At 44.0% G+C, this 15,696-nt stretch overlaps 1 protein-coding gene across 2 annotated transcripts in view; it reads right to left on the reverse strand.

Annotated features, from left to right (window-relative positions):
* Positions 1–9,311: 9,311 nt before the first annotated feature.
* The window catches only part of HOMER2 (homer scaffold protein 2), a 97,443-nt gene continuing 91,058 nt past the window's right edge, over positions 9,312–15,696 (reverse strand). For both annotated transcript variants that reach the window (XM_063088297.1, XM_063088298.1), the window contains 4 exons: positions 14,048–14,204; positions 11,849–11,959; positions 11,072–11,152; positions 9,312–10,196 (listed from right to left, as the gene is read on the reverse strand). In XM_063088297.1, coding sequence (XP_062944367.1) covers positions 10,008–10,196; positions 11,072–11,152; positions 11,849–11,959; positions 14,048–14,204 — 538 coding nt within the window. In that variant the 3' untranslated portion in view covers positions 9,312–10,007. The remainder of the gene's footprint in view (positions 10,197–11,071; positions 11,153–11,848; positions 11,960–14,047; positions 14,205–15,696) is intronic.

A 15,696-nucleotide genomic window follows, 5' to 3' on the forward strand; every position in this document is an offset into this window, starting at 1 on the left:
CCAGCCAGGCACACCAGAATTCATTCCCTGCTGCCTTGTACTCACATGGCTTCCTTCTGCAGGAAGAAAAGTGCCTCTTGGGTTAGGAAAAGCTTTAATGTGGGATCCATTGAGGTAGAATGTGACCAGCTGAAGGGCAGGCATCCCCTAAACATCCCCATGCATGGAGCTGCCCTGAAGCGGGAACCAGAAATGTTAGCATACTCAAAAACCTCATTCTGTTCCACAGGATAGAATGCCTTGGCTCACACTGCTACTCTTGCTTTGGCTCAGGAAGTGGCCCCAGAGGACAGCCTCCTTGGGGAGATCAAGAACTTTCAAAATATCTTAAGACGCAAAGGGCTCTGAAAGATTTTCATCAACTTAAAGTAGACACAAACATTTTACTGAACTATGTATTTCTACATAAACAACTCTGTTACAACAAAATCAGATAAAATTCACGAAGGTATACAAGTCTTTAAAGGAAAATATTTTCTCCTTAAATATAAAAAGATCATTTGCCAAATAATATCAAACAGAAACACATAAAGCAAAAACTGTGAGAAACGCAATAGAAATAGACAGAAATACAATAGCAGTGGCAGACTAATATACCTTTCTTAGTCTTTAATGAATCAAGTAAGTAAAAATTAAAGTAAGTAAAAATATTATTCTCAATAAGGTCAAATTAATATATATAAATCAAATTTTGTTCCTTTGGAGAAAACAACTTCTCCATTTTCCTGGTGATATTTATTAATACCAAAAATTTATTAGGGCTCAAGAAAACATCAGTAAACTCCAAAATGCACAAATTGTACAGGCCATACCCTCTTTGACAACAAGGCAATAAAACTAGAAGTTTGTAAGAAATGTTAAAAACAACAACAACAAATATCAAATTATCTGGAAATTTAAAAGTATAGTTTCAAATAACTCCAGTAAAAAGTAAAGTTGAATCTGAAATTCTAAGTTATTTATAACTTACAACACCATACATAAAAATTTAAGGGATATGGATAAAGATATATTCAGAGGAAAAGTCATAGCCTTACAATGCTAGTAACTGTGTCTTTTATTAAGCAAGAAAAAGTTAAAATGGCATTCAACTTGAGAAGGTGCAAAAAAAGAAAAAAAATAAGTACAAAAACAAAAAAATCATAATGGTAAAACAGTAAATTAAGAAATAAATCCCAGAGTTGGTTCTTTGAAAAGACAAGTAAAATCAACTAATTCTGGAAAAACTAATCAGAATAAAAAGGTAAAGCATAGCCACACAACATTATAAATGGGAAAGGAGAATAATACAACTTAATGCTAACAAATTTGAAAATCTTCATAGAATCATTCATTATTTAGGAAAATTTAAATTGCCAAAAACTTACAGAATAGGAAGAAAGTTTAAAGACACCAATGAGCATGAAAAAAATGGAAAAAATTATCAAATAATTATTTCCTGAAAAGGCACTAGACTTGGACAGTTAAAAACTGTTATAAAAACTTCAAAGAGCAAAAAATTCTAAATATTATTTAAATTGTTCCAGGGCATAGAAAAAGAGTACTTCCCAAGTTCTTTTAATATTTTTAAAGAAGTTAACATAAACTCAACATCAATACCTGACAAAGACAGCAGAAAAATAAATTACACAACATCTTACTAAGATATGAAAAATTCCAAAATAAACAAGCAAATCAAATCCAGAAGAATATTTTTCTCATTTTAAAGCTCTTATTTTTATTATACAAGTAATACATGGTCTTTGTAGAAAAATCAGAAAATACAGATAAGAAACAAAATAAAAATCTACCAATCATAAATAACCACTGTTAACACTGAAAGGAGATGTATATTAAAAGAATAATATACTATGGCCACATCAGGTTTTTGTAGAAATGCTGAGAGGGTTTAACATTAGCAATCCTATTAAAATGATTCATCTTAAGTATTATAGAGAAAAACCATTTGATCATCTCGACAGATGTAAAAAAAAAAAAAAAGCCATTTAATAAAATCCCAACATCCATTACTGATAAAATTTTCTGCAAATTAGAAATAGAAGGACATAACTTTAATATATAAATTTAAATATTAAGAATATCTTACATAAAGAGTCCCTTTGGAGAAACACTAGAGGTATTCTCACTAAGCAAAAAATACATATAAAGAAGAATGGATAATACCAGCACAATTATAAATGTTATTTAACATTGTCCTAAAAGTGATGGTCAGTGTAATGACACAAAAAAGTGAATTAATATGATTAAAAACATAGAAGTAAAATTGTCATCACTACCTAGAACTATTACCAACCTAAAATAGGCAAAAGAAAGTAAAAAGACTACTAGACTGAAGAGAATTCAGTAATTGGCTAGTTGCAAAATAAATAACCATTGTCAAGTTAAATAAACTAGAATAAAACCACACACTTATGCAGAGGTAAGAATGAGGTAGATTTATCTGTACTGACATAGGAAGATGTCCAAAATCTATTGCCAAGTGAAAAATGCAAGCAGCAGAAGGGTTGTATCATATGGCCAAAATGATAAAACGTATTTTAGGGAAAAAAAATTGAGGAATATGCATCAATTTTTAACTGTTTATCTTGGGGCAGAGGGATATTAATTATGGGGACTTTAATTTTGTATACTATGTTTTTCCATAATATTTAAACTTTACCTTTTTACAAACTTTTATTTAATGTTTTAAATCAGAAGACCAATGGATTTAGTTTTCATTAAAAAAAAGTAGAGGTGGGCTGGCCTGGTTAGCTCAGATTTTTAGAACACAGCCTTATAACACCAAGGTCATGGGTTTGGATCCCAGATCCTGAAACTGGCCAGCTGCAAAAAAAAAAAAAAAAGTAGAGGTGTACCTACACACTAACAATAGGCAGTTGGAAAATGTAATGAACAAAAGATCAAAAATTACCTGTACAGTACTAAAAAAATAGAATAAGGGACATAAATCATTTACTTAAATGTACTGAAATGAAAGGTTAAATGTTATAAAGATATTAATTCTAATATATAAATTTTGCACAATCCAATTCCCAGTTCTTCTAAACATTACAAAATGATCCTGACTTTCTTTTGGAAATATTAATATGCAAAATGTACTAGAAAATTTTTGAAAAAGTATAATTAATGGGGACAGTTAGTCTAAAGCTATGATGACCAAAATAGTGTGGTACCAGTGCTAGAATGTACAAGTAGATTAATGGACCACAACAGAAAGTTCAGAAGCTTGCTTAAGAATAGCATGCTTATCCTAAGCACCCAACGGAAGGACTGAGTTTATAGTAAAAATGGGATTTCATATCAGTAGAGGAAGGATAGATTTCCCAATAAATAGTGTTGGGAAAGTGAAAATAAGCTCCAGGTATATCAAGTCACTGTTTAGAAAAAATAAAAGAACAAGAATAAATAAAATACTGGTGAATATTTATACAATCTTGGAACTAGAATTGGAAAGACCTTCATAGGCATGCCATAAAAGGTAGCAACCATAAAGGAAAAAACAGATGTAACTATAAAGTTTGTTTAAAATGTCTGAACATTAAAAAAAAAAAAAAGCCACCCATACAACTTAAAACATTTTTTAAAAACAATATTTGTGAAAAAAATTCTTAGAAATCAATGACTGCTAAACAACTTACGAGAAAACTGGCCAGAGGAGATGAATAGGTAACTTACAAAAAAATATAGTTCAATAAATATTTTTGCTAGTGAGGGTCACATTTTAATCAAAAAATTAATTTTTTTTAACTCCCTGCCCAAACGGTAACCCCAGTGTTAAAGAGGAAGTAAGACATTCTCACATATTGCTGGTGGAAGTATAATTTGGGACCATCTTTCTGGAAAGCAATTTGTATTAATATATTAAAAGCCAATGTATATTATTAATAGTCCTCAACATGTGCATACCTTTTTTACTGGTAGTGAGAACAGGATATATTATGTTGCAGTAACAAATTAGCATCCCAGTGCTATAACACTTAGGGTTTATTCTTTACTCACACTACAGGTCCATGCAGATTGGTGAGTGGGGGTGAGGTGAAGGGAGAAGTGGGGACTGCTCCATATAGTCACTCAGGAACCCAGGCTGACAGGCTCTATCCTTGGGACATCCCCATTTGCTGAGGCAAGAGAACACAGATGCTGGAGAAATGCACATGGGCATTCCACAGTCTCAGCCTAGAGTTTCATATGTCATTTCTCATATTTCATTGGCCAGAATTAGTCATAGGACCCTGAATGACTACAAGGGGGCTGACAAGTGGAGTCTCCTGTACATCCAGGAAGGAAAGGAGCCCCAGATATGGAGAAGCACACTTTTGAGCTAGCAAATCCAATTTTGGAAAATTATCCTAAGTAAATATTCTAAAAAGTTTACAAAGATGTTAGAAGAATTTCATCATGTCTTTGACTACAACAGTAAAAAACTGGAAACAACCTAAGTATCCAAGGTGCAATTATCCTAAGGTGCAGCCTACACAGATGTTAAAAATAATGTAATTACATATTTAATGATGTAGAAATATATTCACAATATAGTGTTAAAAAGGAAAAAAGCAAGTTATAAAACGGTATGTATAATATATTTCATGGAAAAAGTCTGAAAAGATATATACTGAAATGTTAACAGTGGTTATAATCAGATGGTGTAATAACAGGTGATTTTTTTTCTTTTCACTCATCTGCAGTTTCTTTTTTTTTAAGTGTATATTATTTATGTACCCAAAAAACATTTAAAAAGGGGAAAAAATAGTACTCTTGGTAGAGTCCACTTATCCACCCCATAATTATCATTAAACTCTTACATTTGATGCAAGAAGTATCTTTCCGCCTGTCACATCGTAAAACATTGCTGAAACAATTGATCTAAAGTTAGGAGTTTCTATTAAAAGTGGGACAGGAGGGTAAAAACAGCAACACATCCCCCATAGCTGCATGTCATCAGTCCTACCAATCACCTACCAAAATGAACAACTGCTTGGACTCTACTGTTTGTTTTGTCTGGGCTCCTGCATGGGGTGCCAGGGGTCTCTGTGGCCTGGGAGACCACTCTGCTGCAAAGCCCTGCACTGTCAAAGAGAGTAGGGCACTGTACAATTCCACCGAAAACAAAAGACCCACAAATTCTTCTTCTTGTAATTGGATTCAAGAACATATGACATCACAACCATGAATATTAAAATAAAGACTCCTCTTAGGTATACATGTTTTTTTATTGAAAACTCTTCCTTATTGTTTCCTCCCACTTCCCCTTGTTGCTTCCTCCCCCAACACACACACACAGACACACACAGACACACACACAGACACACAAATTCTAAGTTCAGTACAACATTTCACCCAGCTCAAAATTCTTACCCAAGTCTTCTTGCCTGCCCGGTGTTTAAAGAGGAACTAGGAAACCCATTTTCTTGAGAGAAGTGTGTGTGGAAAAGACATGTAAATCATACACATTTCTACACAGGATTCCCTCTCCATGCTGGCACCGCCACCATCCCCACAATATACACTTTGGGGAAGCCATGTACTCAGAAATTAGGGTCCTCTTAAACCATGCATATCATTTAAAAATATATATGAACATCGATTAGCAAGCTTCTAGTTTATATTGCAATTGTTTCAAAATCCAGTGATGTTTCAAATTAATAAAAGAATTATAATTTCTAAAAGAATGAATGGCACAAACAACCAACTTTTGGTTATTAGCAAAGAGTAGCAGCTGGCTCCCTCTTAAGGGGCAGCCTCTTTCCAGTGCCTACACCAAGTCACATCACTGCTGCCTTCTTTCTAAGGGTGCACCTGACCACACGTGAAGCCCCACAACAAGGTCCCTGGCATGCCCTGTGCTTGGCTCTCATCCAAAGTCACCCCAGTTCCTATACAAAAGGAGATTTTTTTTCTATAGAAAAAGAGCCCCTTTAGCATGCTGGAGTACATCTACGGCGCCCTGCTCTTCCTGCTGGTGGCCCTGGGCCTCTACCCCTGCTGGCTGCTCTTCTGGAACATGATCTTCTGAAAGTGAGGTCTGCCTGCCAGGATACACAGGCTGGGGCAGGGGCTCCCCATGCACCCATTCTGCCTCCTTCCTGGGAAACAAACAAGTGTCTGTTTCAAAAAAGAAAAAGAAAAAGAGCCCTTTTAAAACTGATAGATTGTGATGCTTCTGGGCAACACACGAACTGTATTACGTTCCACTATCTATGTGATGTTTCATTTCAACACAGCACATACCAGTCAGGCTCTGCCAACCACCATCATGAAGGCTGTGGTCACCGAGCCTGCAGGGGGAGACCAGCTGCCCTCTATGGGCAGTCTTCCTGGGTGTTGGTCAGGTTCCAATCAACCTGCTCCAATCACTGAGCAAGCCTGCTCCCTCCCCAGTTCAGGCTCATCTCCAGAAAGAGGGTGGGCTGTGGACTTGCAACGACCCCAGCCAAGGCTCCGTTTATGTCTCTGTGATCTCAGGGCCTCCGACTTGTTTTGAACAAACTGCTCTGCCTCCACTAACGCCATCAACAACAAACACAAAGCGAGTTTGTGTTCCACAGAACTGGCCTCTCAGAGTACTCAGAGCATAGACATCATCTTAACCAACACTCTCTTGTTTAACTCTCTGCAAACCCAGACTCTTTCAAAAATAGAACTTACTGTTTGTAATGAATGTAAATGTAATTCTGATTCACTCCTTTGTAAACTGTTCTTTGCTGTGGACACACATTAAAAATAATATAACTGCTATGTGCTCTTATTAGGTACAAGAGAATTTTTTTTTCTCTTAGCACCCAAGGGTCACTAAAGGGAGAACAGTGGTATGGCTCATAGAAAGACACTGGACTGGGGTCCAGGAGACCTGGATGCAGAGTCCACACTGCTGGTCACAGCTGGATAACTCTGGGTGTGTCACTTTGTCTCAGCTTCCTGTTTGCAAAATGCAGGTAACAATCTCTGCCCTGTTCTCTCACCCAGTCGAGGTCTAAAGTGATGGCATGCAGGAGATGAACCTAATGGACCACCCAAGTTGGAGATCTTATGTGGGCATCACTTCTCTTCCCTTCAAGGCCTGACCACACTGTCACAACCTACCACTCTGGCAGCTTTACATTCCTGGGCACCAGGAAGATTTCCTCTCCATTTACCACTCCCACCTGGAAATGCATCCTTTTGGGTCTTGATTGGATGAAAAGTTACTTTTAGGATCATTATGGTTAAAAGGTTCCAAGTTTACTTGGCTTCTTTCAGGATCCAGGTTTCAAGGATGCAGAAAGAAAGCTAATCAAGGTGCAGAGACAGCCAGTCTTGGAGATGTCAAAATCAGGAGACCTCATATGGAAATGGAAGGTGCTGCGCTGGCTCTACGTCTTCCAGGCAGCACAAAGTGGCTGTGATGTTCCTGAGGGAAAGGCCTCGTCCTGCCTGCACTTTGCTTAAGGTCATGACAACAGTACTGAGACTGGGCTGGACACCATAATAAACAATAGCAAGTCACACCAGCTCAAGAGAAAACCAATGAATGCAGCAGGTCACTTGCACTGTATGGAGTTCACCCTCCACAGTGGCGGAGGCTGCCAAACAGGGCCAGTCTCTTGACTGACAGTCCAGGTTGTTCCTGGGCCATTATTCTTTTTAAAAGAAAGTAAGTGAAGAAACACTAAGCTCTTTAGAGAGAAGCAGAAGGAAGGGGGGAGTTTAGTGCTTTCGTAAAGTTGTTGTGCTTCCACTGCAGAATCCAACTTACCTTTCACTTTAAAGGGGTCCCTATTGCTTTTAGCTCCTGGGCTCCAACAGTTTTAGAGCTGGACAAGCCCTTCTAGTGCAAGGAATCTAAGTTCCTCACCTACTACCTACAAGATGCTGCCAAAGTCTTCAGTGGCTGGTGAGCGGGGGTCTTGGGCCTCAACTGCACAGTAGCCCACCATGGAAATAGCCCTTCCAATGTTTTCTACACTTCCACTTCCAACATTTTCTAAAGTTACTGCTATGGGAATGCATGAGTGGCTTTAGCAACTATTCTGTGAATACGTCCCCTGAGCATGCTCCAGTCAGTCAAGATAGATCCTTCTAGATTAATAAGTCACCTAATGTACAGAGGTAGCGGTCATCTGAAGACCCAAGTTGAGGGTCTTTAGAGTCCCAGTGTCTACTGCTCCTGGGCAGCCGCACACTCAGTCTGCCAATGGGTGAACCAGGCTGGCTTGGGAAGAATCCCCTTTATCCCGTTACTGGGCCACAGCACCCACTCAGGGCCAGCCCAGCTCTCTGGTCTCCTGGCACAGCCAGTAGAGAGCTGCTACCAATTGTTATGAACGCCATCTGGAACTCTAGGGAGAGGGCACGGCCAGCAACACCCCAGCCCGAATCACCAAGAGGGCTGACCACGCCTTCCATTTCCTGCCTGCCAAGAGCCCCCCACTCAGCCTATAGGGTCTCACCTAAAGGGCCTTGGTGCTCCAGATCACCAGCCTTCCATCCTCATCCCAAACAAGCCCTCCCTCCTCAGAGAGATGGTCTCAGCTAGGGGAAGGACAGCAGCAGTGCTCCTGCACTCACCTTGGTCACCTAACACCTGGGTCACCTGCTTGTGGACCCTACCCCCTAATGAGCTGTTTGCTCATTAATCTAAACTCTGTATGAAGAGATTCTAACCATGTGAGCAAATGTTTCTAGAAGGAAAAGTTCTCTTAGGTGGTTCTCAGAGGGGTGAGGGGGCACCAATGCCTCCCCCTGCCCAAGGTATTTAGAAATGAGTGGCGCCAGGGACTGAAAACATCTTGCCATTGCATGGGCAACCTCTCCCAATGAAGGACACCAACAGCGCCCAAATGCCCACCAGCCGCACTGAGAAGCTCTGTAAGAGAGCAGGAACTGAGAAAGGCAAGAGGCAGACCTCCTCTGTCACTAAGGCCAAGGCTCCCCAGCTGAGCTGACTCTCTCCCTCATGGGCCTGCGTGATGTCCTTCTCTATTGTCCAAACCATCCCAGGACTGCACCCTAGATCCCAAGCCCTGGGCAGCCCCTACATCATGGACAGCTAGTGGTCCTGGAATCCTTGGCCACAGGCCCCCATGCCTGGAGCGGAAGGTGGTGCCAGGGTCAAAGATCCCCCAGGGACAGAGCATCATGGAAGGGCTCTTTGGGGCCTTCAGACCAGCTCCTCTGTTTCTACTGCCCACACTGCCCCAGGGCCCCCCTTGTCAACCCCTGGATTTGATCACACAGTGAGTCACGTTCATTTCTGATAACTACCTAGCACAGCAAAGACGGTGCAACGGAGGGCCAACCTCTGCTCTCGTGTTTGATTCAAACGCTAAATTCCGTTTGTATGTTTCATTGAGCAAATATTTATTAAGCACCTACTTGTGCCAGGCGCTGTGCTAGGCACCCTCACTGTGTGCTGTTCCCACAGCACAATCATCTGCTCAGAAATTAAAACCAAGAAAAGGAACATTGTCACAACCGTACAAACTGGGGGCAGGAAGGGAGTATCCTGGATGCAGGTGATTCCCCTGCCAGAAAACGCACCCACCGGAAACTTGTTTCTTTCTCTGGATAAGTTGCTACTAAATGGTGTTTTAAAGCATCTCCGTGTTTACTGAGAGGGAAGCTGTTCCCTCCATGCCTGGTGGACGTTCAAATATTCTGAATGCTATCCGACAAAAGAGGCAAGATGGCCTGATGTAAAAGGATACTGATATTTGGATTAGAAAATACCTTTTTCCAGTTCATACGGTTGCAACAGCCCTTAAGAAAGATATAAACATCCCTGCCCTGACTGCATAAACGTTTAAGGTAGACCTAGTTCTGGATTCCTGAGTCAGAATCTTCCAGTTGTCCACAACCCCACGGAGCCAGAGAAGCAAGAGGAGAGTCCTATCCTGGAGAGGAGTGAGTGGGCGGCACAACTGGTTTGGAAACAGGACAAGCTGCGCCTGCATTTACAGAAGCAACGCAAACAGGAGAACGTCCTAGGCCTACTTCGTTTCACACACGCACTTGGGACTCACAGCGGGGCCCTAGTTGTCCGTGCCCAGCTTGGAGAGGCCCCGGCGGAAGTCGTGGAGGTCGTCGATCTTCCCGTCCAGCACCTCCAGGAAGCTCTTCAACTCCCCCTTCAGGTGGCGCTGTCGGTATTTACTCTCCTCAATGTCCGTCTTTAGGGAACGCACTTTGTCTTCCAGGTTTTGATTGTCTCTTTCTGCAGCCTGACCAAACAAAAGTGAGAAGGGTCTGGAAAAGAGTGGTCTGCTAAAACCTGCTATAGCTGAACCGATCATTCTCCATTAGACCTGAGGGCCGGGGACTACGATCCCTGGAGACACGGGAAGCCCCGCAACACACAAGCCTGCGACTGCAACGTCAGAAAGGAAGCAGCGGGCATTTCGGTGGGCCCTTCCTTTCCTGCCTTTTCTCCAGTTGAGGGGCCAACGGGCCAAGCGTCTGGCCAACACTTGGCCAGACTGGCCCCACAAGCCAGTCGAGGCACATCTGGGTAAATCAGATACCAGGTCCTAAAGACAGGACAACTAAGAGTCCTTAAATGAGCCTTAAGCCTTGCACTCTTCATATCAAATAAGAGCATAAACAGAGACTTTTTGAACACGTGAACAGGGCCAGTCACCAATACTGGGGTTGTGCAAGTAAATAAGGTGCTCCTGTGTAGGTTAAAGGGCCTGAAGGGAGAAGCCCCTCAGAGGTGACAAGGACCTAGAAACCCTTATCTTATGGATCAGAAATCTGAGGCCAGTGAGGAAGGCCTGCCCAAGGTCAGTGCCTGGGGATTGGCTGAGGAAGACTTGAACTCAGACCCCATACTCTCAGCCCACCCTTCCACCCCAGGTCTTAACCACCTCTGTGGTTCTGTAGGACTCCTGTGGGTGGGAAATGGTCCCCTACACTTTGGTTATGAGTAGGACACCTTCTTATAAGTGGAAAAATCAAAAGACAAACATCACAGAGTCTTCCCCCAGGGGACACGGATGACAGGCAACGAAGGTGTGAAAGTGAGAGGGAGTGGATAAATTAGTAACATGACAACTGTCTTCTCATTTGAGCCAGGATGGTTGTGCCCCCCACTTACCTCTAACTTCTCTGACACATATTCACACTCTGACATGAGCTGAGGTATGATTTCACTTTGTTTTCGGAGATCTTTCAACTCCTACAGGAGACAGAAATTTGAGAAAGAACATGACAGCAAGTCAGATAAAACGTATCCTTGAAAATCACCAACTTCTGCATACACTAATGGAAGCAGCTTTGCAACCTGTCCTGTTTGCATAAATAATAACGGCGATGGTGCTAAACATCAGGTAATTCCAAGGGCTGAGTATGTCACATGCATTAGTGCATGAAATCCATACACCACCCTAAAAAAGCAAGTATTCTTATAATTCCTGTTTTGTAGATGGGGAAACTGAGGCCTGCGGAGACTTGGTAACTTGTCTATGGTCTCCATCGTGTGTGTACTTAACTGTTCCACCCCCAGAAAATAAATGACAGTATGGCTGGTGACTGTAGCTGCATTAATTTGACAGTGGAACTCAAGTTCTGATGATAGATCTGTAAGTGTCGGAGGGTTCTGTAAAATGCTCGACTCATTCTTGGGTCTGAGTGAGTGACTATAATAAACACAGTGAGGCAGCAGCAGAGGGCAACGGTTAGGCCTTTGCTCTGCGCATTTGCACCTTGGTCAGCTCCTGGCTCTCTCTGTGTGCTGGTACCCAGGCAGCTGCCAGGGCTGGTCATATGCCCCAAGCCACCTGCTGTGTCCTTGGGAGGAGCTCACCCCACAAGGCCCAGAGGATGTGGGAAGTGGGGGGAAGGGTCTGCTCAAAGCACCATCACCGTCACTCACCGTCTCCTTTTCTCGGAGTTCTGACTCCAGCTCCTCGATCCTCCTCTTCAGCTGGGTATTCTTCTCCTTCTCTCTGTTTATCTCACTGCACTGTTCCTCCAGCTCGTCAATCTTCAATAAACAGCACACATTAAGGCAGGGGCGCTGGTGTGCTTTAGTCATTAAACAAGAGATCGCCACAACTATGTTTATGCTTTCTTTTAAAATAAACCACAAACTAACCCACTCATACATTTTTGTTTGTGGCCCCCACCCCTACCCCATGGGGCTGTTTGCCCCTGCCTGCAAGGGATGCCTCACTTCACACCAGCAGAGCCACAGAGCCAGCCACAGCTGGCTTCACGAGGCTCTGGCTTCTGGTTTTCTCTCACAGCCACGGGGGAGTAACTCTAGGTTTGCTTTAAGGATCCATCACAAGCACGGGTCAGATGTCCCCTGAACTGATCTGCTTCTCCCCAGAATTTTTATATCATTTTAATCACATCCTGAACTATTCTGTTTCATCTCAAAGGTTTAAGCCAGCAGGATAGAGAACCAAGCAACTCTGTGGGACAGTGGCCACCAAGTGGGAAGCAATGACATTTCAAACACTGTAAACGGAGATGACCTTCCACCACTGATGCAGGCAGAAGGGGCCTGGCCTACTGGACTCCTCCCTGAGGCTGAGTGACGAATCCCCAGATTGCACCTTTCTCTTCTTCCCAAGTCGGACCCCTCAAACAGGTCACCTGTGTGCAATGCAAATGCAAGGCCTGACACCCTGACACTGCCGTCTGATGCTGAGCATTTCCCAGGGGCCAAACGTGTGTACAGAGTGGACAGGAGATACGGAACCAATGTGTGACATGAAAGCACCGTAGTGATGGGACCCCACCAGCAGGCAGCAGCAGTCCTCGATATGAAGGGGGCTGGGGGTCGCTGTGAGGACACTTCTCACAGGCGGCATGCACTAACCCTCAGGGTCTGAACACCAGGCCACAGCTGTCACTGGAGACCCCACCAACTTCCACCTCCAGTCCTGGAAACCAAGCTCCCAATGACATGTCCCACCCAGGGGAGTTGACACTCCTCTGAGGGAGCAAGTGCTGTGTGATGCGCTGCCTCCCCTCTCTCGAGCTGCCTTTGGTTCTTACACTCAGACCAAAGTGAGAAATGCAGTTCTTTTCTCAAAAAAGGAAAGAAAGGGCAACCGACCCCTCTGGCAGGCAGATGTGCCAGGCCTGGACGGGAACGTGCAAAGTCAGCAATTGGCCTGGTGCCCCTGACTGTCAGCACTCACAGCACTGAGATGGAAAAATGACATGAGGCAGTTTTAAGTGCCGTCGGCACTAAAGTGAGATGGGAAGACAGAAGGCTGGTCTACAGTGGCTCCATCTAGGACGGGCAGGGCACATTGTAAATGGGGGTCAAGAGAGAGTGGACACCAATCTAAGTGTGACATGCCCCCCGAAACCCTGCACTTACAGAGAAGGCTCCAAAGCCTAGGGATTAACGGCCTTGCCATCAAAACGTGCTTAGCACAGAACTAAGCAACTGACCTCAGCTGGGGAGGGTCTCTCCGACACCCCGAAACCACCATATCAACTCAGCAGAGCTCCAGAGTGGTAGTGACTAATTGCACAGGAAATTATTGGTAAATTTTGAAAAGTCACAGTGCTAGGCTGCTCCAGTTGGAGAGTAGAGGGCACATGACTGGTCAGGACCCACCCATCCCCCTCGTGCCTCCTCTTCTCGCTTCCAAATTTACATTTTTAGAAATAATGATTTGAATGGAAGCAGGGCTTCTGAGCAATCACTCCTCACCATTTCCCAAATCTATTTTCTCATTCATGCTCTGGATCCCTTTCCTCCACTGAAGATCATTGAAACACAGAAATGCCAAGGGAGGGCCACCCGCAGTAAAAGGCCAGCCCATGACTGGAGTCAGAGGTGCTCTCTGAGAGGGACAAGCCTGAACTCTCCAGCTCATTTACCTTCTCCTTAGCAACAGGAATTATGAAACTTGGTTCAATAAAAGTAATCAATCACCTACTTATAGGTACACGGTTAAACTCCTAAGAAAGGCAGGGGGAAAGGGGACATCTAGAGGGGAGAGGCAGCAAGTCTTCCTCATGCCTGTGGGGACGTGGGCAGAGGGAGAGGGAAGGAGGGGCAGGAGATGCACTAAGGACCACGGGCGGCCCCTCTCCTGCGGCCCACCTTGCTGCGGAGCCGGTCGTTCTCGTGGCGGCAGATGGAGAACTGCCTCTTCCACTGCTCCACGCTGGCCGCTGACTCCTGCAGCGCCGTGGTCAGCCGCGCATTGCTCTCTCGCAGGGTCTGCAGCTCAATCTCCCATTTCTTCACATTGGCAGCGCTGCAGGGCAGGGGACAGGCGGTGACTGCCAGCCTGCTGCAGCCCCACCCGCTTGGGGGAGGGGAACTCTGACACCCTTCTGACCCGACCCCAGGGGGCCCACACCCTCTCCCACCACTGGACTGGTGCCTCCCTTTAGCGTGAACATGTCACCTTGCTGGGCTATTTTCTTAAAGAATCACCTCAGAAGAGCACAGAGTTCTTAGCTAAGAATGAAGGCCACAGACTGTGGGGAAGACCCATCCTCTCCCCTCGTCCCTGCCTGCTGACCCCTGCTGCAGAACCCTCTTGTGCCCACTGGCTCCTTCCTGCAATAAGACTCAAGGCCAGAGGCTCTGCATTGCTGGGGTGGCCACAGGGCCCTTTGAGAATCTCACGAAAGCCACAGGACATCTCTCTGGAGCCCACGGACCTGGGGTTTCAACAAGTGAGCAAGCAAACAGCCCTGTTCCAGGTTGATAATGGCACCACTGTAACTTGTGCCTCCTCAGAGCCTTTAAAGGGCAGAACTGGACTCTAACCTCAGAGTGTGGGAGGGAGCCCTGGCTGACCCCACGTCACCTCAGGGGTGTGAGGAGACCAGCGTCTGAGGGACACGTCTACTGTCACCACAGAGGCCTCGTGTTTTCTCTGATTCTATGTGCTCAGTGAGGAAGAAGTTTAAACAAGCAAGCTGTAATCAGGTTCTCCTGAGTCACTGTTCCCTTCTGACCCTCCTTTAATTTCCTTGGAGCCCACATTTCTGTGGCGCTGAATGTGATCTGAGGTGACGGCAGAGCTGAGCGTGACAAGCCTATCAGAGGCTTCTGCCTGTCTAAGGAGAGTCCTCTTCCTAACGGCTTTTATGTTTTTTTAAAAAATGAATACAACGGTGTCTGAATAATCTGTTATCTTTTATCTCACAGCCTCCAGGACCTAGGGATACAATCGGAAAATAGATATTTTCAGTTTCATACACCATGGACTGAAAAAATAATAAAATGTTACTATCTGATGAACTGTAGATTTGATGACTGAGAATTTAAGCTGATTTAGAAAATGGTTTCATGCCCATTCCTGTAACTCACTTGTTCATTAAACTTGGATTTGAAAACATTTATTTTTAGGGGTGAAACATTTTCATCCGGGCAGCCCATTGTGACTTAAACAACCAAAAATAGGCCTCACAACTGCCTGATGAGTAAAAAAAGAGACTGATCACAGTTTTGTTCTTTGAAGTACCTGACAAAGACCCATGGTCCAAAGGCAGGTGGTTGGATCTAAGGGTCACACAGGCTTTCTGGCATTCCTAGGTCAGATCCCTGGAATTTAGCTCCAAGCACCAGCCAGGCCAGCTGAGTTGAGGTGGGTGCCAGTCCTTGTGGCTTCAGCTGTGGAATGTGACTGGCTGCCTCTGGGAAGGTTTCTAAAGGGACTGCAACTGCATCCTCGAGTGAAATGCAGGTAGCATGGGGTGATGGGAAGATTTACTAGCCACACGACCTTGAGAAGG

Source organism: Cynocephalus volans, chromosome 3, assembly GCF_027409185.1.
Source record: "Cynocephalus volans isolate mCynVol1 chromosome 3, mCynVol1.pri, whole genome shotgun sequence".
In the NCBI taxonomy this organism is placed as follows: domain Eukaryota; kingdom Metazoa; phylum Chordata; class Mammalia; order Dermoptera; family Cynocephalidae; genus Cynocephalus; species Cynocephalus volans.